At 42.7% G+C, this 23,316-nt stretch overlaps 1 protein-coding gene across 1 annotated transcript in view; it reads right to left on the bottom strand.

Annotated features, from left to right (window-relative positions):
- Positions 1–263: 263 nt before the first annotated feature.
- The window catches only part of Col4a1 (Collagen type IV alpha 1), a 98,183-nt gene continuing 75,130 nt past the window's right edge, over positions 264–23,316 (bottom strand). Inside the window, exons 19-39 of the mRNA XM_089248714.1 lie at positions 22,255–22,433; positions 20,911–21,001; positions 20,694–20,809; positions 20,416–20,593; positions 18,812–18,997; positions 18,607–18,714; positions 14,248–14,361; positions 13,955–14,116; positions 12,553–12,723; positions 12,166–12,444; positions 11,737–11,912; positions 11,391–11,634; positions 11,176–11,283; positions 9,345–9,416; positions 9,129–9,251; positions 8,750–8,992; positions 8,519–8,653; positions 8,148–8,303; positions 7,742–8,050; positions 6,398–6,684; positions 264–4,143 (exon numbers count right to left, since the gene is read on the bottom strand). Of these exons, the coding sequence (XP_089104840.1) occupies positions 3,871–4,143; positions 6,398–6,684; positions 7,742–8,050; positions 8,148–8,303; positions 8,519–8,653; positions 8,750–8,992; positions 9,129–9,251; positions 9,345–9,416; positions 11,176–11,283; positions 11,391–11,634; positions 11,737–11,912; positions 12,166–12,444; positions 12,553–12,723; positions 13,955–14,116; positions 14,248–14,361; positions 18,607–18,714; positions 18,812–18,997; positions 20,416–20,593; positions 20,694–20,809; positions 20,911–21,001; positions 22,255–22,433 (3,710 nt within the window). The 3' untranslated portion in view covers positions 264–3,870. The remainder of the gene's footprint in view (positions 4,144–6,397; positions 6,685–7,741; positions 8,051–8,147; positions 8,304–8,518; positions 8,654–8,749; positions 8,993–9,128; positions 9,252–9,344; positions 9,417–11,175; positions 11,284–11,390; positions 11,635–11,736; positions 11,913–12,165; positions 12,445–12,552; positions 12,724–13,954; positions 14,117–14,247; positions 14,362–18,606; positions 18,715–18,811; positions 18,998–20,415; positions 20,594–20,693; positions 20,810–20,910; positions 21,002–22,254; positions 22,434–23,316) is intronic.

Raw genomic sequence — 23,316 nt, forward strand, 5'->3', positions numbered from 1 at the left:
CTACACACTCAGACTGTTAGGTGCACGCACTCACTTTGTCCCAGACTCTGCCACGAAGCTGGGCCGGGAAGAGATCTCGGCAACGGGATAAGTCCGGTGGCAGAGACCCTGGCGTTCATTCCCACTTCAATGAAATGGTTCGCGCAACATTCAAGTGGCCCGCACAGCGCAACTGTAGATCACTTTTATTTCAAGCGGCGGAATCCGCTGCGAGCGTGAAAGAGCCCCTAAGGGCACGAAACCACATAACGAATACGCACAAATAATGTTTCAACTCCTTTTTATTTATGCCAACGGGAAGGAAAAGGGGCGGGGGAATGCGGAAAAAGGAAAAAAAAATGATAATAATAACGAAGAAGCATTACACAGATAGCAACAGATTCCAGGGAAAAATAATAATAAAATGTACACAAAAAATGATATAATCAACACACAGACACACATAACACACGAAATAAACGTAAATAGCAGCGACTAGGACGTACACGTATATATATATGTATATATATATATATAAGTCTCGTCTCAATATTATCAATATTATTAGTCATTTATATATAATATTGGCAGTGATGTAATATATAAAGAGGGAGTAGGGAAGCCTTCTCTGGCAGTGTTATAAGCTCACGCAACATACATAATGGGAGATTCGACGAGGAGAAATTCCGAACGTGTAAACATGCTAATATTTGAGGCTCCTTAAACCGAGATTTCAAACAGGCTCAAGCATCTGACGCTAAAAAATAGTGTTCAAACATCACTATTATTTGGGGGGGGGGGTGTGCACAACCTCCTGCTCGCGGGCCGAACGTGGCCCCCGTCAAGGGTGGGTCCCATTCCCTCTCCGTTTCCCTGGTCTATCAGTAGAAAAAATATCAATACATGCACAACATGATAAATACCTAGGCTGATGACTATATTTCTTTGACGAAAGTTGCGGAGAAAAATAAAGGTATCCATGGCCCCCACAAGGGGTGGGCTGGCAAGGCTCCAGCCCTGGGCCCGGGACGATTTTCATTATTTTTTTTATGCTATAACTCCATCATAAAGGGGCCCGTGAAAGTCTGATCGGGGGCCCGCAAAAGATTCCAGCCTAGGGGCCCTGCTCCAGGATGTGGGGGCCATGAAGGTATCATTTACAGCCGAAAGAGTTGTCAAAGGCAAGCGAAGTTGCCACTTACAGCCAAAAAAAATTTGTCAAATTCAAATAAAGTTGCCGATTGCATTCGAAAAAATTGCCGAAGGCAATCGAAGTCAGTTGATTTCGAAAACTCAACTAAGCCTTGTTGAAATTAGGGGAGAAAACAGGTCATTTTTTATAAAAAAAAAATTAGGAAGGCCAAAATTACTGGAATATCCCGTAAAATACGGGTCATACGGTCCTTTATATACAAGTTTCTGGCCCACGAAAGGCAGAAATGCCGCATATCTGGGTCCGAGGACTGAGAAAGTTGTGCACCCCCCCTCTCTCTTTCTGTGGTGTAGACAATATAAATGACACGTTCAGGCGTCTAGGCAGTTTTTGGCGAGATTTTAGACGTCATTAGGTATGGTCATTCAGCAATAGTATTTGATGCTGAACAAACTTCGAGACGATTCGAACATCTGGCGATTATGGCATCCGTCTGAACACCATCTAGTTGTGTTAATAAGAGACGACACAATTTAGACATCAAAAGCAATTGGTGATACATCTGGTGATAAGAGCGAAAATACCGACAAGATTCAAGAATCAATGGCTGTTTAGCATTCGTCTATCTCCTAAAATTGAGTGTAAACAACACATCTGATTCGAGTTCAGACATCCGGCCTGTGTATATAAACAGTGCATCTGGTTCCATTTTAGGCGTGGCCTGATCTTGGCCCCCCGCTGGATATTAGGCATTCACCAGAGTATAAACAACAATACCTTATTTCGATTTTTGGACATCGGCCGCACTGTATATATATTAGTATAGTATACAGCACATTTGATTCCATTTTTGGACATCTAGCGCTGACTGTAAGCAGTTTATTAGATTGATCAGATTTTCGACATCTGGCTATAAACAAAATTACTTGATCATATTTTTTAAAGATCTAGAACAGATAACAAACAACATATTCGATTCCACCACTTTAAGACATCTGTCACAGTGTTTAAAAAACACTGTGAAATTTAAACATCGCCATGCAAAATTTTAACATCTGTTAAACAAAATATTTGATTCTATTTTAAAAATCTGCATATAAATAGAATATAATAAACAACATATTAGATTCCATTTCCAACATGAGACATCAAGTACAAACAGCTTATTCGATTCAATCAGATTTTAGACATCTGGTTATAAATAAACCAAATTGATTCTATTTTAAGCATCAGGCAATAGTGAACAACATATTTTATTTTAGACACCGCACGCACACACAAGCACTGTTTAAAAACAACTCATTTGCCTGTAAATAAACATAATTGATTCTTTTCTAAACATCTGGTTATAAACAAAATATCTGAGTCGGTTTTAAACATCATGCACAACTACTGAATGGTATGTTTGATTTGATTTCAGACATCTGTTATTGAGTGTAAACAATACGCGGTGTTGTATTTTAGACGTCTGTCATTGAGTTTAAACAATACACATGGTTCTATTTTAGACGTCTGTCATTGAGTTTAAACAATACACATGGTTCTGTTTTAGACATCTGTAGCATTGAGTGTAAACAATACACATGGTTCTGTTTTAGACATCTGTAGCATTGACTGTAAACAATACACATGGTTCTGTTTTAGACATCTGTAGCATTGAGTGTAAACAATACACATGGTTCTGTTTTAGACATCTGTAGCATTGAGTGTAAACAATACACATGGTTCTGTTTTAGACATCTGTAGCATTGAGTGTAAACAATACACATGGTTCTATTTTAGACATATTGAGTATGAACAATATATGATACACGTGTCTCACCAGGCAATTGAATTTTAGACCTCTCTAACAGTAGACATACGTAACATGGCCATGGATGCAAAGTAGCATATTCAGGCCTGATTTAGGACAACTGATAATCATATTATAAGCTTTAGCATGCAATGTAAACAACGCCTTAAGAAAACAATATCGATTATTCTAAGAATCGTACACGCACACACATACAAATAGAAACAAATAAAGAAGAAGAACAACATGGGGGGGGGGGGGAGTAACTCGGTAGCTTCACTCAACAAAATGCTTCTTCAAGCAACAATTTTCATACATAACATCAAATTTTACATGGAAAATAAAAGCCATAAATCAAACGGCAATTAATAATAGCGTAATTAAAACAAAGCAAAATATATAGAAATTTTTCCATCCAAACGACATAGAATATTTGGCACAGAAGGAAAAGATGTCTCAAAATATATGGCACCAGGAAATTCACCATCTGCATTTATCAGGCACAAAGCACATTTATTACGAAGAAAATAAAACGCAAGTGCCTAAAAACTTTCCCCCCTTCCATAAATGCATCGATTTCAGCCAATGGGAAGAAAAATTTGGCTTCGTAAATTCATGAATCATGAAGCATTTCAGAGTACTTATATTGCACTTGACGAATCTCACAACATCACAACAGTTCCAGGAAAAAGAAATTTAAGGCTAAATTATTCGATTATAATAGATGCTAATTATAACCAGCAAAAAAAAAAACAGGACACTGTAAACACATCAAGGGAAAATTTGCAAAATAATCCATCATGTCACGTTGCAGCTTAAATAAAAAGTCCCATAACACTTAGATGCTGTTTTTTGCAAGACAAAATTATACAAGTGCCTTATACAAAAGAAGAAGAAAACAGTAGTAGTAAAAAAAAACAAAACGGGAGTATAATTAATTAATTAATTACACGACGTTATAGTTTGTGCTCTTGATACAAACGGCACATCTACTGATCCTGGACCGCAGGTCTCCCGCCTTCAGAGTGGTACTGACCGGTCTGGAGAACTGGTCGAAAGGATCGATGGTCGTCAACCAGAAACTGAACTTGTTGGCGAAGTAGTGGCAGGTTCCGCGCGCGCCGTTGCACTCAATGAACGGGGTAGCCCTGAAGTCTTCCAGGCAGCTTCCGGGACTCGACAGCGACTGGCCGCCGCCTTCTGCGCCTGCAGCGGTGTGCTGTGGAGTGGAGAATTCAAATCATAAAAAATCACAGCACTTCCGTCATATTCTGGTAGAGAAAATACTCAAAAATGTTAAGAAGAATATTCTGAAAAATTTGGTTCGGGTTTGAGACAGACAGACAGCAATTAAGAATAGCCAGAACTCACACTACGACGGTGTGGGTCCCCCCCAACGAGTAATGCTCATGAATGAAAAAATCCTGATCATTCACCCGTGACTCCCTTGCACCAGAGATCACTACCCGTGATCTTTGCTGGCATGTGATAATTTATCCTTGGCTACCTTGTTCCAGTGATCATCCAACCGTGAAATCCCTTGCTCCAGTGGCATCATTCAACTTGTTCCAGACTCTGCCACGAAGCTGGGCTGGAGGAGATCTCGGCAATTGGATAAGTCCGGTGGCAGAGTTCTGGCGTTCATTCATTCAGTGATCATTCAACCATGAAATCCCTGCTCCAATGATCATTCACACTTCTTTGCTCCAGTGGTGAATTATCCTCGTATGCATTGCTCCAGTGCTCATTCACACTATTTCTTGCTCCCGTGACCATTCACCCGTAACTTCATTGCTCCAGCGATCATTCACCCACGACTTCCTGACTCCGGTGATAATTTATCCATGGCTCTTTAGCTTCGGTAGCCGTTCACCCGTGACTACCCTGCTCCAGTCATCATTCAACCTTGACTGCCTTCGTCAGTTGATCATTCACATCCTCCCTTGCTCCATTGAGCATTCGCACTGCCTTCCCCAGTAACTCACACTCTCTACAATTCAGTAATCATTCATTCGTGACAACCTTGCTCCCCCAATGATAATTTATCCTTGACTCCCTTGCTCCAAAGGTCACTTATCCTTCACTGCCTTGCTTTAGTTATCACTTATCCTTGGCTCCCTTGCTCCAGTGACCTCTACCGATTAATAATCGCTTAACTGTAATGATAATTTACTCGCTGCTGTTTCTGCTTATCGAGACTCCCTTGCCCTAATGATAATTATTTACCCTCACGGCAGTAAAAATAGTGCCAATCTTTTTTGCCTCCACCTCTGTAGAATTTTTTTTTCCACATAAATTTACTCCAGGCGTAACAGGTGGAAAAATTCCTGGTTCCTGAAGAGCAAATCACGTCCCTAAAAATTCACACTCTGGGATATATATGAGATACTCTGTCCCCCTTGTAGTAAAAAATCGCGTAATTGCGTCCCTGATAATTCATGCTCTGGGATATATGGGATGATCTGTCCCTTATAGTAAAATCGCGTATATTGCGTCCAAGACAATTCACAATCTGGGATATGAGATGATCTGTTCCTGATAACGAAATCGCGTAATTGTGTCCCTGATAATTCACAATCTGGGATATGAGATGATCTGTTCCTGATAACGAAATCGCGTAATTGTGTTCCTGATAACGAAATCGCGTAATTGTGTCCCTGATAATTCACAATCTTGGATATGAGATGATCTGTTCCTGAAAACGAAATCGCGTAATTGTGTCCCTGATAATTCACACTCCGGGATATGAGATGATCTGTTCCTGATAACGAAATCGCGTAATTGTGTCCCTGATAATTCACAATCTGAGATATGAGATGATCTGTTCCTGATAACGAAATCGCGTAATTGTGTCCCTGATAATTCACAATCTGGGATATGAGATGATCTGTTCCTGATAACGAAATCGCGTAATTGTGTCCCTGATAATTCACACTCCGGGATATGAGATGATCTGTTCCTGATAACGAAATCGCGTAATTGTGTCCCTGATAATTCACAATCTGAGATATGAGATGATCTGTTCCTGATAACGAAATCGCGTAATTGTGTCCCTGATAATTCACAATCTTGGATATGAGATGATCTGTTCCTGAAAACGAAATCGCGTAATTGTGTCCCTGATAATTCACACTCCGGGATATGAGATGATCTGTTCCTGATAACGAAATCGCGTAATTGTGTCATTGATAATTCACAATCTGGGATATGAGATTATCTGTTCCTGATAACGAAATCGCGTAATTGTGACCCTGATAATTCACACTCTGGGATATGAGATGATCTCTCTCTCTCATCTCAGACATCAGGAAGCTTCTGCCAAGCATATGGACTTCATGCACCCATCCAGCATGATGCCAGCTTAGACTATGTCTGGTGGACCCTGCCCCTCGAGGAACAGAATCGAGTTCCATGAGCTACGATTACGATCAATGTGTGTGTGTGTGTATGATACCTATAAGCTCCATGCTTACCATTGCGAAACTGTAACCTATCCATAACATGTTCCATCCGCCAGGACACTCTGGAATATTAAGCGACTGGCTGTGGATGGCGATGGCGTTCGCAGGAGCCTCGCACACGACGCATTTACTGATGTATTCCTGTATGACCGACTCGCCGACGGGCATCATCGGGATCGGGGCGTTCGTCGACAGCCAGTACGACTTGTCGTTGCGGCTGGCGTAGTTGCAGACGTTGTTGAAATCGCAGAACAGGAACGGCATGGTGCTGAACCGTCTCAGACAGGAACCGGCGAATCCTGTAAAGGGACAGAATCAGTTGACACGAATAATGACGTTATTATCAGTAATGGCCGAACCCCGAAATTGGCCAATTTCGTTGCAAACTGACCCGACAAATGCCCCAGATTTCGGGCTTTGCCAGCTAGTTCGTGAAGTGGCTGCAGATCCCCAGCCAAAGTCCGAAAAGAAAAGACACGATTCGGGGGCCACTTCGCGAACTGGCCGCACTTCCGACTTTGACCGTAAACATTGAAATCAAGGGTGCTCAACCTTTAGGAGACTGCGGGGCCAATTCACTGCTTTGGAAACATGTCGCGGGCCACTTGATTAAGTGATCTGGAACAGTGCCACGGGTCACTCAAGTGATCTTTCAATGTGCCACGGTCCACTTGAGTGATCTGGAACGGTGTCGTGATCCGCTTGAGTGATCTGAAACTACACCATGGGTCATTTAGGTGACCTGGAAATGGGCCGCGGTCCGCTTGAGTGATTTGGAATTGTGCCGTGGTCTACTTGAGTGATCCGTAACAGTGCCGTGAGTCACTTAAGAGATCTGGAAATGTGCCGTGGTCACTTAAGTGATCGACAAATGAGCCTCGAGTTACTCAAGTGATCCATAAATATGTCTCGGGTGACTCAAGTGATCTGCAAATTCGTAGCCGGTCATTTAAGTGGCTTGGGAATGTGTAGCGGTCTGCTTGAGTGATCTGGAACTGCGCCGCGAGTCACTTAAGGGATCCGCAAATATGTCGCGGTTCAATAAAATTATCTGGAACAGGGCCGAAGACCACTTAAAGTGACCTGGAAATGTATCACGGGACACTCAAGTGATTTGAAAATGCACCGTGGGCTATTTAATTTCTCTGGAATTGTGCCGCACGTTTCTCAAGTGAATTGCAGATGTGCCGCGGGTCATTCAAGTGATGTGGAACTGCAGGGATCACTTAAGTGATCTTTTTATGTGCCGCTTAGTTTTTACAAAGTTAGGTTTGGGAGTCGCGGTCTCCGTGCGCTACATTCTGCTCGCGGGCCATGGGTCGAGCATATATGGTGTGTATGGGAAAACATACTCACCTAGATCTTGGTTATGCGACTTTTCATTTCCCTCGATGTACAGCAAGCTGAAACCATCCCATAGTTTAGGCATACCCTGCGGACAGACTGGAAGCGTGTTCGACTGACTGTGCCTCACGAGAAGTATTCCCATGAGATAGTCTCCTCCGGGTAGGCCGGGCAAGCCAGCTGGACCTGGCGAACCTCTTGCTCCCGGGATACCTGGCGGGCCGGGCAATCCCGAGATTCCTCTGTCGCCCTTTATGCCTAAGGGACCGGGCAATCCTGGTAGACCCGGCTGTCCCGCGTCTCCGGCTTCTCCTTTCAGCCCTAGATATAGCATTGAGACCATCGATTAAGCACTTGTTTCGATTCGGGAGAAGCTTACCGAAAGAGGGAGAGGGATGGTAAATCACATCACGCCTACCTGGTAGACCGGGGGCACCGGGAAATCCTCTTGCTCCCGGTGGTCCGGGCTCTCCCGATAAACCTGGAATACCCCTCTCTCCTTTTGGTCCGCGAAGCAGGTTAACTGGTGGCGAGAAACCCTTTTCTCCTTTCAGTCCTGGAAGGCCAGGTGTACCTGCGAAATAATTGAAATGAATTGGCATTTTTGAATGAATAGACACAAGATATATATATATATATAGGGTAGGGCCCCCCACAATGGGCCTAGGCATCGAGTCAAACAGATCCCTCTTCTCCCCGTGCACTTAAGACCCCACGGAACGTGTCCGGATAATAAGACGGCCCTTTGGCTATAATACATATTCAGTACTAGTTTTCCTCCGTACTTACCTGATTCTCCTGGAGCTCCTGGTATTCCTGATGGCCCAATATCGCCCTTTAATCCTGAGAAACCGGGTGGTCCTGGAAGTCCTCCATCACCTTTCTGTCCCGACAATCCCGGAAGTCCTGGGAAACCTTCCCTTCCTGTAAAATATGGGGAAAAAATACTTATAAGATTCTCACGCGTTTATGACAATTATGCATACGTTGCAATGAATACACATTACGTGGAAACCATACCTTGTGCTCCTGGAGGGCCTCTGACGCCTTTCGGGCCCGGCAACCCGTCGAATCCTCTATCTCCCTTTTCACCTGGGAATCCTGGTAGGCCAGGTGCACCTTTAGGTCCAGGGAAGCCGTCTCTGCCGGGCAATCCTGGTGGTCCCTCTAACCCTCGTTCTCCTTTCGATCCAGGTAATCCTGGCAGTCCTTGGTCTCCGGGTGTACCCCTGGAACCGGGCAATCCGGGAAATCCAGCTTCACCTAAAAAACAAAAAGAGGGAATATAGCCATCAAAAATAAACGGAATAATGATGATAATAATAATAATGCAATCGATGATCGCGATAATAATGATTCTAGTTTCATCATGGCGCAATAGATTGGAAGATCCGCGCACCTTTCGAACCGGGTACACCAGGTAATCCATCATTCCCGGGTCTTCCCGGTATTCCTCTGTCGCCTTTGATTCCGATACCGTCTCTGCCTGAAGCTCCCGGTAAACCTGGTAGACCAGGATTACCTGTGTGATAACAATTAAAAATAAATTATTATCATTTTTTCAAAACTAAAATGAATCTTTAGACTAAAAATATTAATTAGCGAAGTCTCTGACCAGATTCTCCTCTCAATCCCTCGGGTCCTGGCAAGCCTTCCAGTCCCGGCAAACCACGATCACCCTTCACACCTGCAATCAAATAAAAAAAATTGGTATAAAAATTTGATTCCATTTGAAACATCTGTTGGCTGTAAACAAAATATTTGATTTTATTTTAAACATCTGATGATAACAAATAAAACACACATTCAGTTCAATTTTTACACATCTGTCACTGAGAGTAAACAACGCTTTGATTCTCATACAGACATCTGTCACTGAGAGTAAACAACGCTTTGATTCTCATACAGACATCTGTCACTCTCTGATAGTAAACAACGCTTTGATTCTCCTCCAGACTTCTGTCACTGACAGTAAGCAGCGCTGTGATTCTCTTACAGACATCTGTCACTCTCTGACAGTAAACAACGCTGTGATTCTCTTACAGACATCTGTCACTGACAGCAAACAACGCTGTGATTCTCTTACAGACATCTGTCATTGACAGTAAACAACGCTTTTACTCCCCTACAGACTTCTGTCACTGCGAATAACCAACGCTTTGTTTCTCTTACAGGACATCTGACACTGAGAGTAAACTGCGCTGTGATTCTCCTACAGACATCTGTCATTAACAGTAAACAACGCTTTAATCCTCCTACAGACATCTGTCAATGACAGTAAACAACGCTTTGATTAACTTTGATTTAACTTCTGTCATCTGTCCCTCTGCAAGTGTAAACAACTCATTTGGTTCTATTTTAGTCATCTGTCACTTTTGAGTGTGTCAACGCATCTGTGGTGTTTGTTCGGAACATGATATCTCCAAAAAATGACTTTTTGATCTAAAAGTAATTCTTGCTAATTATAACTAATTAGAAGTGGAATAAATGCACAAATACGTGCGTACGGTTAAACGACAAGTTGATGTATGATATTGTCATTTGTATTTGTGTGTGTTTGTGTATGTTTTATTTTTTAGTTTTTAAATGACAATGAAAATGCTTGTATCTCATAAATGTGATTTTGGAGTTACCATGTTCTGACCAAACACCCCAGGTATTTGATTCCATTTTATGCATTTGTCTTTTTTGAGTGTGTAAACAAAATATTTGATTCCATTTGAGACAACTATCACTACAGTCGTAAAAACAACATTTCACATCTGAGCGAATTTTGGATTTCTGTCACTTTGTGTGTGTGTGTGTGTGTGTTTACAAAAAAGCAGCCTACAAAAAAAGCTACAAAAAGTTACAAAAAAACACAGCTTATTCAGGCATCTGTCCTTTCAGTATGTAAACACATTTGAACTCAACTTCAGACACCTGTCACTTTTGAGTGTGTAAGAATATATTTGATGACATTTTAGACATCTGTGATTTCTGAGTGTGTAGACATATCCTGTTCAACTTTAGACATCTGTCAGTTTGATTGCATAAAAATATTTGATTGAATTTTCCCATCTGTCGTCACTCTGAGTGTTTAAACAGCATATTTTTGATTAAATCTTAGACATCTTTCGCTTTCAATGTGCAAACAACACCTTTGGCTCCATTTTTTTAGACATCTGTCACTTTTCAGTGTGCGAACCATATTCGATTCAATTTCAGATATCTGTCACTTTGATCGTGCTCTATACATTTCAATTAACGTTAAACATCCATCACCACTTTGAATGTGTAAACAACATATTTGATTCAATTTTACACATCTGTCACGGTATAAATGCAGTGTAATACATTTGATTCGACACCTGGAAATCGCATTTTAGACATCTGAAGCATCCAAAGTCCGTGTATCGAATCAATTTCTGCTCCTTAATCAGCCAGCACCAGTGGAGGTTTCTTACCTGGAAACCCTGGTAAACCATCGAATCCTCTTGTTCCTTTCAATCCGGGCGGCCCTTGCAGACCAGGAAGACCTGGCTCACCCTTCTCCCCTTTATCTGCTCTTTCACCTATAAAATTAGAATAATGATTCCATATGTCACGAACGATTTCCTCACGCATCATGAGACCAATATTTAGAAAAAAAAACCATTCTGAGGAGGACGTGATGACTCACCTGGTGGTCCTGGGTATCCCGCGTCTCCTTTCAATCCTCTCTGTCCGTCCAAACCGGGTAGACCCGGGGCTCCTGACGTGCCTAATTCTCCTTTAGGGCCAGGTATTCCAGGAAGTCCAGGGGCTCCCAATTCGCCTTTCGGACCTGGGAACCCTGGAAGGCCACCGTCGCCTTTGTCTCCTGGTATTCCTGGCACACCATCGAATCCTCTTGGTCCTGGTAATCCTGGCACGCCTGGTACGCCCTGATTTCATCGAAAACACAAATGTCACACATCAACATTTTAATACTTCATAAAACGTTGTATTGTTGAAAAACAAGATGGGGTGGGGAAAGCCCTTCTCACCCTTTCGCCTTTGTTTCCATTGAATCCTGGTAAACCTGCTGAACCTTTTACTCCAGGTAGACCTGGTGCCCCAGGGATGCCTGCTATTCCTTGAAGGCCGGGGGCTCCCGGAGGTCCAGGCAATCCGATTCCTGGGATGCCCGAATCACCTTTGATGCCAGGGAAACCGTCCAATCCTAAATAGAAGTACGAATATGTCATTTCATACATTCATTTAGTACATACAATGTTATCATTAATATCCAGGACACATTAATGTTCAAGATTTAGATTGGATTCTGAGGGATGACTTACATTGGATGTGATTCTGCAGCAGAAAAAGAAAGGGAAACGCACATGGTGAGAATTTGCGCAAGTGCCCCCTCTAATGATTGAACAATCAAATACTGGTTGCAATACAAAAACAAATTAAAATCTAGAAAATAGTACCTGCTGGTCCAGGGTTTCCTTGAAGTCCTATCGGTCCTGGAATTCCTGGTTCGCCCTTTTCTCCTTTAGCGGCAGAATCACCCGGCAGTCCTTTCTGACCTGGGAAACCAGGAAGACCTGGCTCGCCTTTCACGCCCGGAACACCCGGGAATCCATCGATTCCAGTAGATCCCGGAAATCCTCGTTCACCCTTCGTCCCTGGAATTCCCGGTAGTCCGTCGAGTCCACGAGCGCCAGGACCTCCCGGGAATCCCGCTATGCCTCTTTCTCCTTTAGGGCCTAGTTAGGAATAGACAGGAATCAATATTATTCATTGGTTTCAAGGGGGAAAAAAAACACGATTGAGATGGACATTGATTTATTTGGGGGACAAGAAGCGATACATACCTGGGAATCCTGGAAGTCCATCAGCGCCGTCAAGTCCTGGGGGTCCCAGTTGTCCTGGAGGACCACTGAAGCCAGGAAGACCTGGCAGACCCGGTAATCCAGAATCGCCTTTGTCTCCGGCTAAACCAGGATATCCGGGGAGACCTGAATCACCTTTCTGTCCAACTGGACCTGTGATCGGACAGAAAATTAGGCATGACATGTAAATGGTCTAAGGCAGAGGTCTTCAACCTTTTTCTAGTCGCGAGCACCGCCTGCACCCATCATCAAAAGAAGAGCACCTTTACGGAAAGTTTGACATTCGAATGCATGAAATCAGGATGATTTCAATCCTTTTAGAATGAAATTTGTATAGGGTGTTCAATTGTGGCGCTGATAAAGTGCTCGCGAACACGAAATCAGATACGTACGGGCATACAGCACTATGGGTGTTACAGGAGCACCGTGGTTGAGGATGCCTGGCCTAAGACAGTCTTCTTTTACTACTGGTCAATGAAGCATTTCGACAAATTCCTATAGCCGCTATACATAATTTAAATTTATTTTGATTATTATATGCACACATACTAGTACATTCGTTTTTATTTCTGTTTTAAACAGCAGCAGGTTGGCGGATTGTATACTTATTTATCGCCGATCTGCAAATTAATCCGCTCATTTATTCATTTTTTTTTTGCTGGTCCGTTAATTATTTCTCTCATTTATTTATTTTCTGTCGGTCCACAAATCATTTCTCTCATTCATTTATTTTTTGCCGATCTGCAAATTAATCCGCTCAGTTATTCATTTTTTTTTGCTGGGTCGTTAATTATTTCTCTCATTTATTTATTTTCTGTCGGTCCGCAAATAATTTCTCTCATTCATTTATTTTTTACCAGTCCGCAAATTATTCCTTTAATTAATTTATTTTTTGCTGGTCAGTTATTCGTCTCATTTACTTTTTTTCGCTAGTCCGAAAATTATTTCTCTCATTTATTTTTTGCCGGTCCGCAAATCTTTCCTCCCGTTTATTTATTTTTTTACCAGTCCGCAAATTACTCCCTTAATTAATTTTTTGCTGTCGGTACACATTATTTTTCCCGTTCATTTATTTTTTATTATTCAATCTTTCTTCTGATATATTTATTTTTTACCTGCCCGCAAATTATTCCTTCAAGTAATTTTTTTTTTGCTGGTCCGCTCATTATTCCTCTCATTTTTGACACCCATATAAATTTCATTTTCCTCCCATTCATTTACCGATCCATTAGTTATTAGTACTCTCATCTATTTTTTTTGCGGGCCGCAAATTATTGCTCCTAATTCTCGCGGCCCGCAGCTGTAAAAAAAAGGTTGAAGAACACTGGTCCAAGGAACGATTAAACACGCGAGACAAGTTGAATTGCGACGAATAGAAATTCACCTGGCAATCCGTCTAACCCTCGCGGACCAGGTGGTCCTTGTGGTCCTGGGAATCCTTCTCTCGCTCCTTCACCTTTCTGACCTTTCTGGCCGGGAAGCCCTGGCAATCCGGGGCTGCCGAGTTCTCCTTTCACGCCTGGGAATCCTGGAAGTCCCCTCTCACCTATCAGGTAAAAAGAAACACACAAATTACAGGTGAAATTACAATGAAATAATTCTTGGTCTCCTTTTTTTGTGGAACGATACCTTCAACGATCCACTTTGATAGACAATAATTCGAAAAATGGTCGGTACCTGGAAGTCCTGTTGGTCCGGGGAATCCTGATTCACCTTTCTCGCCTATGAGACCAGGAAGACCTGGTGGGCCCGGTCTCCCTAACCCTGGTAGACCACGATCACCTTTTTCTCCTGTAGGGGGAAAAACAATGGAATGGATCATCAGTTATTATACACGCTTGTTTCGACACGTTGAAACCTTTTGGGAGAGTGCGGGCCACTTCATTGGTTTGAAAAGTTGTCGCGGGCCACTTAAGCGAAGTAGGAATGTGCCGTAGGGGCTGCTTAAGTGATCTGTAACTGTGCCGCGGACCACATCTGGAACAGCGTCCCAGGACACTTTAATGATGAAATTATTTCTTTCATTGATTCTGGAATTATATCTCATTAATTCGCTTCAATGTATTTTGGAACTGAAATGATCTCTTTCATTAAAACTAGAATTTTTCTTTCATTGATTTTAGAATTATCACTTTCATCAAAGTTGAAATTATCTCTTTCATTGATTTTAGAATTATCACTTTCATTGATTTTAGAATTATCACTTTCATTGATTTTAGAATTATCACTTTCATTGATTTTAGAATTATCACTTTCATTGATTTTAGAATTATCACTTTCATTGATTTTAGAATTATCACTTTCATCAAAGTTGAAATTATCACTTTCATCAAAGTTGAAATTATCACTTTCATCAAAGTTGAAATTATCTCTTTCATTAATTCTGGAATTATCTTTTTTAATTGTGGAATTATCTTTTTTTAATTGTGGAATTATCACTTTCATTAATTGTGGAATTATCACTTTCATTAATTGTGGAATTATCACTTTCATTAATTGTGGAATTATCACTTTCATTAATTTTGAAATTATCACTTTTTTATCAATGCTGAAATTATCTCTTTCATTAATTCTGGAATCATCTTTCATTAATTCCGAATTATCTTTCATTAATTTTGGAATTATCACTTTCATCAAAGTTGAAATTATCTCTTTCATTAATTCTGGAATTATCTTTTTTAATTGTGGAATTATCTTTTTTTAATTGTGGAATTATCACTTTCATTATTTGTGGAATTATCACTTTCATTAATTGTGGAATTATCACTTTCATTAATTGTGGAATTATCACTTTCATTAATTTTGAAATTATCACTTTTTTATCAATGCTGAAATTATCTCTTTCATTAATTCTGGAATCATCTTTCATTAATTCCGAATTATCTTTCATTAATTTTGGAATTATCACTTTCATCAAAGTTGAAATTATCTCTTTCATTAATTCTGGAATTATCTTTTTTAATTGTGGAATTATCTTTTTTTAATTGTGGAATTATCACTTTCATTAATTGTGGAATTATCACTTTCATTAATTTTGAAATTATCACTTTTTTATCAATGCTGAAATTATCTCTTTCATTAATTCTGGAATCATCTTTCATTAATTCCGAATTATCTTTCATTAATTCCGAATTATCTTTCATTAATTTTGGAATTATCACTTTCAGCAAAGTTGAAATTATCTCTTTCATTAATTCTGGAATTATATTTTTTTGATTGTGGAATTATCTTTCGTTAATGCTGAAATTAGCGCTTTCATTAATTTTGGAATTATCTCTTTTTCCTCCCCCTTCATTCTGGAATTGTCTCTTTTCTTCATTCTAGAATTATGTTTCATTAATTTTATTATCTCTTTCATTAATGCTGAAATCATTAATCATTTCATTAATTTTGGAATTATCTCATCGATGCTTAAATTATTACTCTTTCATTTATTTTTTTAAATTCCTGTGGATGCCAAAAGAAAAAACGGGGGGATTGTGCGTGTGTTTTTACCGAGTCACGTGATGTCCCAACGAATGATGATGTGGACAACGTTCTCAGCACTGCCGAGACGAAGACCTCTGACGTCATACCCCCACCCAGTAATATAAGCTCGATGGGCAACACAAAATGTTATCAAAAGTGGTAATAGTTTACACGAGGTCATGAGATTCAATTTTCCCGCAAAAAAAAAAACAAGTTTAAAAACTCACCACCAGCGAGGAATGGCGCTGTATGCAATACTACTACTACTACTACTAAACCACGCATGCACCTCGTCCATATTCCTCTGCGGAATCTCTAACGAATTGGTACAAGCGGGAATGCGTGTGTGCGTGTAGTGAAACCTGACGTGAAGTTTGTTTTTGTGTAATGCTTGTCATGTGTCGTGCTGCCATCTGCCACCAGTTTTCTTAACTATATACAATACTGCTAAACGGAATAAGACAAGAAGACATCGGTTTAAAAATGTTTTTAGTCGTTTCTAAAACGTGTTATACGAAGCACGTTCGATGTAGTTCTCGGCGTATTCGTCTTACGGTAACGGTACTTTAGCAAAGCACGCCGCTCATTACTATCTGAATCATAATAATAGAGCCCGGATCATGGCCCCCCACAACGGGTGGGCTGGCAAGGCTCCAGCCCTGGGGCCCGGGACGATTTTCATTATTTTTTGTTTTTTCACGCTGTAAATACATCATAAGAGGGCCCGTGAAAGTCTGGTCCAGGGGCCCGCAAAAGAACCCATCCTACGGCCCTACTCCAGGATGTGGGGGCCATGGCCCGGATTATATGCAAATGCATGGGTGGATTATATGCAAATGCATGGGTGGATTATATGCAAATGCATGTGTGGATTATAACTAATTTTTTTTTATAGGAAATTAGTCCCCGTGTGCACAAAAATTCAATTAGAGAGTTGTTGTCATGTCACTCCTGATGCCAAAAAAAAAAAAAGATTCTATTTTTCTAAGTGCAATATTCGCCGAGATATCCGAATTCAAAAAAACGAACTGAAGAAAACAGCGTTAAATACGGATAAATCGTTTTGCCGCCGCATTTAGTGCCGTTTTTCGAAATCGAATATTTCAGTGAATATTGCACTTAGAAACGTGGAATTTTCGGAGTGAAATGGCAACAACTTTGTAATTGGGTTGGTTCTTGAGCATATTTTTATTTTTTATAACTGTACAACCCTTTGCGACATGAATGACATGTCTGGATACTTTTTCTAATTGGAAGTATCCCTCTCTCTAGGACCAACGGTTCTCCGACTAAATGTTATAGGCCCTGTTACTTATGCACCCCGTATATACAGTGGATTACTGTGTGCCAAGCTGTGTGTAATTCTGAAGAGTCACGTGCCATTATGCCCGCAAAGAAAAGTGTTCAACCGGTGTGTGCTCCCAACAGCTGAAACATGGGACACTCACAAGCAAGACGATACAAAGGCTACAGACAACGCAATGGAGCATGGGAAGATGTATGTTAGGCATCACAAGGAGAGACAGAAAACGAATCACTTGGACAAGGAACCACACAAAGGTGTATGATACCATGGGAAGAATTAAACGTTTGAAATGGAAATGGGCTGGACATATTGCAAGAAGACGGGACAACAGATGGACCGCAAGCATTCTAGATTGGTACCCCCGTGGTGGTGCTAAACGTCCTGGAAGGCGTCCCGCCACGCAAGATGGATTGACGAGATCAGGAAAGTGGCTGGAGTCAACTGGATGACAGCTAAAGCATCAGTGATGATGATGGTGGTGGTGGTGGTGATGATTATGATGATGATATACAGTGAAACCTCTCTTTTGCGGTCACCGGCGGGATGAAAAAATTCGTCCGTAAAAGAGGAGTGGCCGTTAATCAAGGGGGTTTGAAATACATGCTTTTATTATGCAAGCGGGAGGGAATTAATATATTATTTGGCCGTAAGAGAGGGCTGAGACCGCATCTGAGGGGGATGCTTTACTGTGCTTTCACATTCCAGCAGTAACGCCCATGAAATCGAGGCCGTCTCGACGTATGGGTCCATCCAGCCATGACTCTGGGGGGTCCCATGGGGGGGGGGGGGCTGACATGACGAGATCTAGTATCATGCTTTCCGGCAGTAAGCATGCTGATATGTAAGCTATTACTTTAGGCTCATTGCGAGACCCGAGAGCATCAGTTTGCCCTCTAGGCCGTAAGCCTAGAAAAACGACAGCCTATCGTGACTTCGTGCGGGAGACTTCGGAATCAGAGCCTGCTGAAGGAGGACCGAATCATCTTCGGTAACGTTCGGTTTCTTCCCGGGGAAGGGGGGGGGTGATCCATGATTAGAGACGGCCCTGTGCATAGACACCCCCCCCCCCACTCTTCGAGAGGGGATTTCACTGGACTCTAACCAGGAACTACTCCTGGATGACGGGTGAAGTAAGAGCTGAATATGACGGGGGACACGGGAAGAAAATATGCCCCCCCCCAAGGGGGCCTAGTACACAGAAATTGGTTGAAAAAGACCAAAAAAAAAAAACCCTCACTGGAATATAAACAAATGAATCTTACCATCTAGTCCGGGTAGACCTGGAAGTCCCGGTTCTCCTGGTCTTCCTGACTCTCCAGGGAATCCCATCGGTCCACTGTCACCTTTGTCGCCCCTCGGTCCAGATAAACCTGGGGGTTCAATCGCACATCAATGTTTTTTAATACTTCAGAAAACTAAATCAGGCATTTGAAAATCTTCTCGATACGCAAATCGAGGCTTACTTACCTCTTGGGCCTGGTGGCCCCGGCAGTCCATCTTCACCCCGTTCACCTTTGACTCCAGGGAATCCATCGAATCCTTTAGGTCCGGGAGCTCCCGGAAGTCCTACAAGACCATTGTCTCCGGATTGGCCGGGAGGTCCAGGTGGCCCTCTGGGGCCTGGTGTTAGTAGATCGCTCGGTGGTGTCTGTCCTAAGCGGGGTCAAGACAATCGGAAAGATCAACCTTCACATAATTATTCAAGTGAAATAAATTTTGCTCAACCATAAATCTACTCTATAATATGAAACCACAAACTCGAAAAGTCCTGGGTACCCAGACCTTCAGGGTCCGGGTACCCAGGGACCCAGGGTGGGGACTTTGGCAGATACCCTTCAGTGGTCCTCATGTATTGAAAATAAAACTCTGCCATCCACGTGAATAAAAACTCATTAGCATGTAGTGTACCAACCATATATTCATTGGATGGTCCCTAAACGGGGACCCACACGAGAAGGCTCCTGTCGGGTCCCTGGGTTTTATCATCTGTTGAAATAATTTCAATTTTGTTCGTGACGCTTATATGGAAGTCCGACAAGGTTTCATCTGAAGAATCCGGGATGAGTCTCATTTGGATCCATGCGAGGAGATGGAGGGACAATGCCCCCCCCCCCCCGCACAAGGGTCGGCTGACAGGGCTCCAGGCCCGGGACGATTCTCTTCATTTGTTTCATTTTTTCACGCTATAAATTCGTCATAAAGGAGCCCGTGGAAGTCTGGTCTGGGGAGCCCGCTAAAGATCCCAGCCTAGGGCCCTGCTCCGGGATGTGGGGCCGTGGGGGCCATAGTTTTGATATTAGGTTTGATTCATTGGTTTAGTCATTGTAAATAAGTTTTATTCTTGTTGTCACCATGGGAGGGTTGACAGGTTTCGTTAAGTCCCGGATGAATCTGATAGATTCCCGCTGCTTTAACACCGTAAATTGACAACCGAGGGAGTCCGTGATAAATCTTAGTCTGGGGTCAAACTAAATGTCTGCCCATTGGGGCCCTTTTGCCCGGGATGTGGGGGTCCTGGATTTTATTCGTTGGTGAAATGAATACAAATGAAAATTTTTCGTGGCCCCTCACGAGAGGGAGGGAGGTGGTAATGAGTCCGACAGAGCTCCAGATCAGGGACCCCGCCCCCCACGGGGAAATTGACAGGTTTCATTTCGAGGGCCCTTGATGAATCTCCCTTTTTTTTTTGTTTGTTTGTTTCTTTAGCATTATAAAATTTACAACAGTGGAAGCCCGAGAAAAATCCAGTGTCTGGGGCCTCAATGAATATCTGCGAATGGGGTCCCGGGTTGGGTGCCCTAGGTTTCGTTCTTTGCATCAATTAATATAAATGGAAATTTTTTGTGACCTTCACAGGTAGGGGGGTCCGACGGGGCTCCAGGTTGAGGGCCCCTATTTGGAAGTTGATGGGGTTCATTTCGGGGTTGGGGGGGTGGGGGTCCTTGATGAATCTTATGGTTGTTTCTTTGATGCTTTAACACTGTAAAATTCGTCAGCAAGCTGGTGCTTTCCTGTGAAGAGGAAAAATGGTCGCCCCCTTGGTATGATATAAACTGCAAGGATCCACTTACCAGGTTCTCCTTTTTGTCCCCTTTCACCGATTATACCCGGTAGGCCGTCGATACCCCGTGCACCTTTCTGACCGGGAAGGCCAGGGAGACCGAAACCGGCTTCTCCTTTTTGTCCGATGGGTCCTGGAGGACCTAAAGGTCCGGGTCTTCCGGAGGGACCGGGAAATCCCGGAGAACCCTGTAAAATTAATTAATTAATGTCACGATATAAATAGAACTAATACAAATTGATAAATTGTGTGAAACATTAATTATATTTTTTGAAAAGTATTTGATACCCGGTCTCCTTTTACGCCCACGGGTCCAACTGGTCCCGGTTGTCCTGGTGGACCAGGTCTTCCGTCAACGCCGGGAAGTCCAGGACGTCCTGAATCACCGGGTGCTCCTTTTTCACCTTCAAAAAAAATTATATCATACATATTATACACATGCAACTCCTTGTTCTAGGGTTGCCATTTCTCCATGTTGACATCAATCAACAGGATTTAGTCTTACCTTGGGCTCCGATCGCCAGGTCCGGTGGTATAACAGCAGGCCTTCCTCTGTCACCTTTTTGTCCGTCGAGTCCAGGAAAACCTGGCCTACCCTAGATATAATTAATACAGAATTATATTCAGAATAAACGCCATAATTTAATTCCCTGTGTAACACATAATATACTGTATAACCAGTGGTTCTCAGACTGGGCCATATGTCCCCCCTCCCGCGGTCGTAGAATATTCTGGGGGGGGGGAGCCACGGGTGATAATCAGATTTAAGGGGAGCCACGACAAGTGGTAAAGTGGAGGGGGGCGGCTCGACGAGAGCCGAGAGGGGTGCCCTCAAGAGAGGACACCCAAGACCACTCTCTCCCTCTCGTGGGAGGGGCTCGAAGAGAGCCGAAGATGGGGGGGCTTTGAGTGCAAAACACTAACCCTTCCCCCCCCCCATCCCACTCGATGGGCCAGTGCTGGCCCCTGTCACCAGAGGCGAACTATAAAGGGGCCACACAGGCTATAGTGGTCGTGTGGGTCATAGTGACGGACTCGCATCTCGAGATCCCGGGTACGAACACCACCGTCGCCACAGTGCGACAGAGGGACTGTATGGCCCTTTATAGTTCGCCTCTGGCGACAGGGACTAGCCCTGGCCCATCGAGCGAAATGGGGTGGGGGCCCTGTACCCAAAGCCCCTTCATCTTCGGCTCTCTTCGAGCCCCGCCCACGAAAGAGGAAGAGAGAGAGTGGTCTTGGGTGTCCTCTCTCGAGGGCACCCAGGCCTCTCTCGTCGAGCCCCACAAAGAACTTCGAAGAAATAAATCTTTCAAGAAAAATATGAGACTATATGTATTTACAGCAAGGGTACTCCACTTTTTGGAGTGCGGGGGGGGGGGGGCATTTCATTGGTTTGGAAGCGTGTCGCGGGCCACTTGAATTATCTGGGAATGTGTCTCGAGCCATTCAGATGATCTGGAAGTGTGCTGCGGACCGCTTGAGGTGATCTAGACATGTGCCGTGGGCAGTTTAAGTGAAGTAAACTCCTAGGGCCACATTTGACCTGCGGGCAATGGGTTGAGCATGTACAGAATCTAGCAGTGCTGTCCATGGAACCAGGGCCATCTTAATCGATGTCCTCATGTAGACATGGCCTCAGGCCTCATGTCCGTAAAGTTGATGATAGGATCTGGTACTACGATTTTCGAGTGTAAGTATCTAAATATGTAAGCTGTTACTTCCAGACAGGCATAGGTCCCCCCAGAACATCACTTTGCCCGGGGGGACCCATGGTGATGGCCATACATAGAACACCCCCCCCCCCACAAAAAAAAGTTGAGAAACAATATATGTATACTATACTTACTTCGTCACCAGGAGGTCCCATTATGCCCGGGATTCCATCGTCACCTTTCTCACCAGGCAGACCGGGAGATCCGGAAAGTCCTCTTAGACCTTGTAGGCCCGGTAAGCCGTCTAGACCTCGCTCGCCTTTCTCCCCTTTAGAGCCTGGAATGCATGTTATGCAGCTCCCCCCGACGTCACCTGCAAAAAAAACAATAATATGCTGTATATGTTTACATGCACACAGTTTATCATAGTGAGACATTTGTACCAAGTAATGTAAAGGTGCTCACAAACAAGGAAAAGAGCACCACAATAGTGTAAACTTGATAATCAGGCCATGCTCATATATTGTGCAAACACAACGTTGGGTGCTGTAAGGCACTCCCTCTCAAATTAATATGGGAAGGTGAAGGTGTACATTAATTCTTAATAGTGCTCAAAACGAGCACCCAAAGGTCAAAAACAGGGGTTGTGTGATCTCCAGCCCGCGGGTCAAATGTGGCCTGTCAAGAGGTTCCATACGTCATGCGAAAGTTGTTCCGGTAGAAAAGTATCAATGCACGCAACAAGATAAATACCTAGGCTGACCCTATTTCTCTCATACAAATTTTGTTAAGGCATGTAAAGTTGCCAATAGTAGCCGACAAAAATGTCAAAGGCAAGTAAAATTGCCAATTATAGCCAAAAAAAATGAAAGTATCATATGCTGGTAAAGTTGAAATGTACAGCCGAGGAAATTGTCAAAGACAAGTAACGTTGCCAGTTACATCCAAAAGAAAATGTCAAAGGGAAGGAGAGTTGCTTGTTACAGCCAAAAAAAAGCTATAAACGTCAAGTAAAGTTGCGATTTACAGCCGAAGAAATTGTCAAGGCAAATAAAATTACCAGATACCGTCGAAATATTTGTCAAAGGCAAGTAAAATTACCAGATAAAAAAAAATTCAAGCCGAATTTGTCAAAGGCAAGTGAAGTTGCTTGTTACAGGAAGAAAAATTGTTAATTGTCAATTCTTGTCATTGTTACTAAAACAATTGTCAAAGACAAGTGAAATTGTGATTCACAGCGGAAGAAATTGTCAAAG

Source organism: Pholcus phalangioides, unplaced genomic scaffold (assembly GCF_987345545.1).
Source record: "Pholcus phalangioides strain wild (caught in Gottingen) unplaced genomic scaffold, Ppha-v1.0 ptg000020l_1, whole genome shotgun sequence".
NCBI classification, from domain to species: Eukaryota; Metazoa; Arthropoda; class Arachnida; order Araneae; family Pholcidae; genus Pholcus; species Pholcus phalangioides.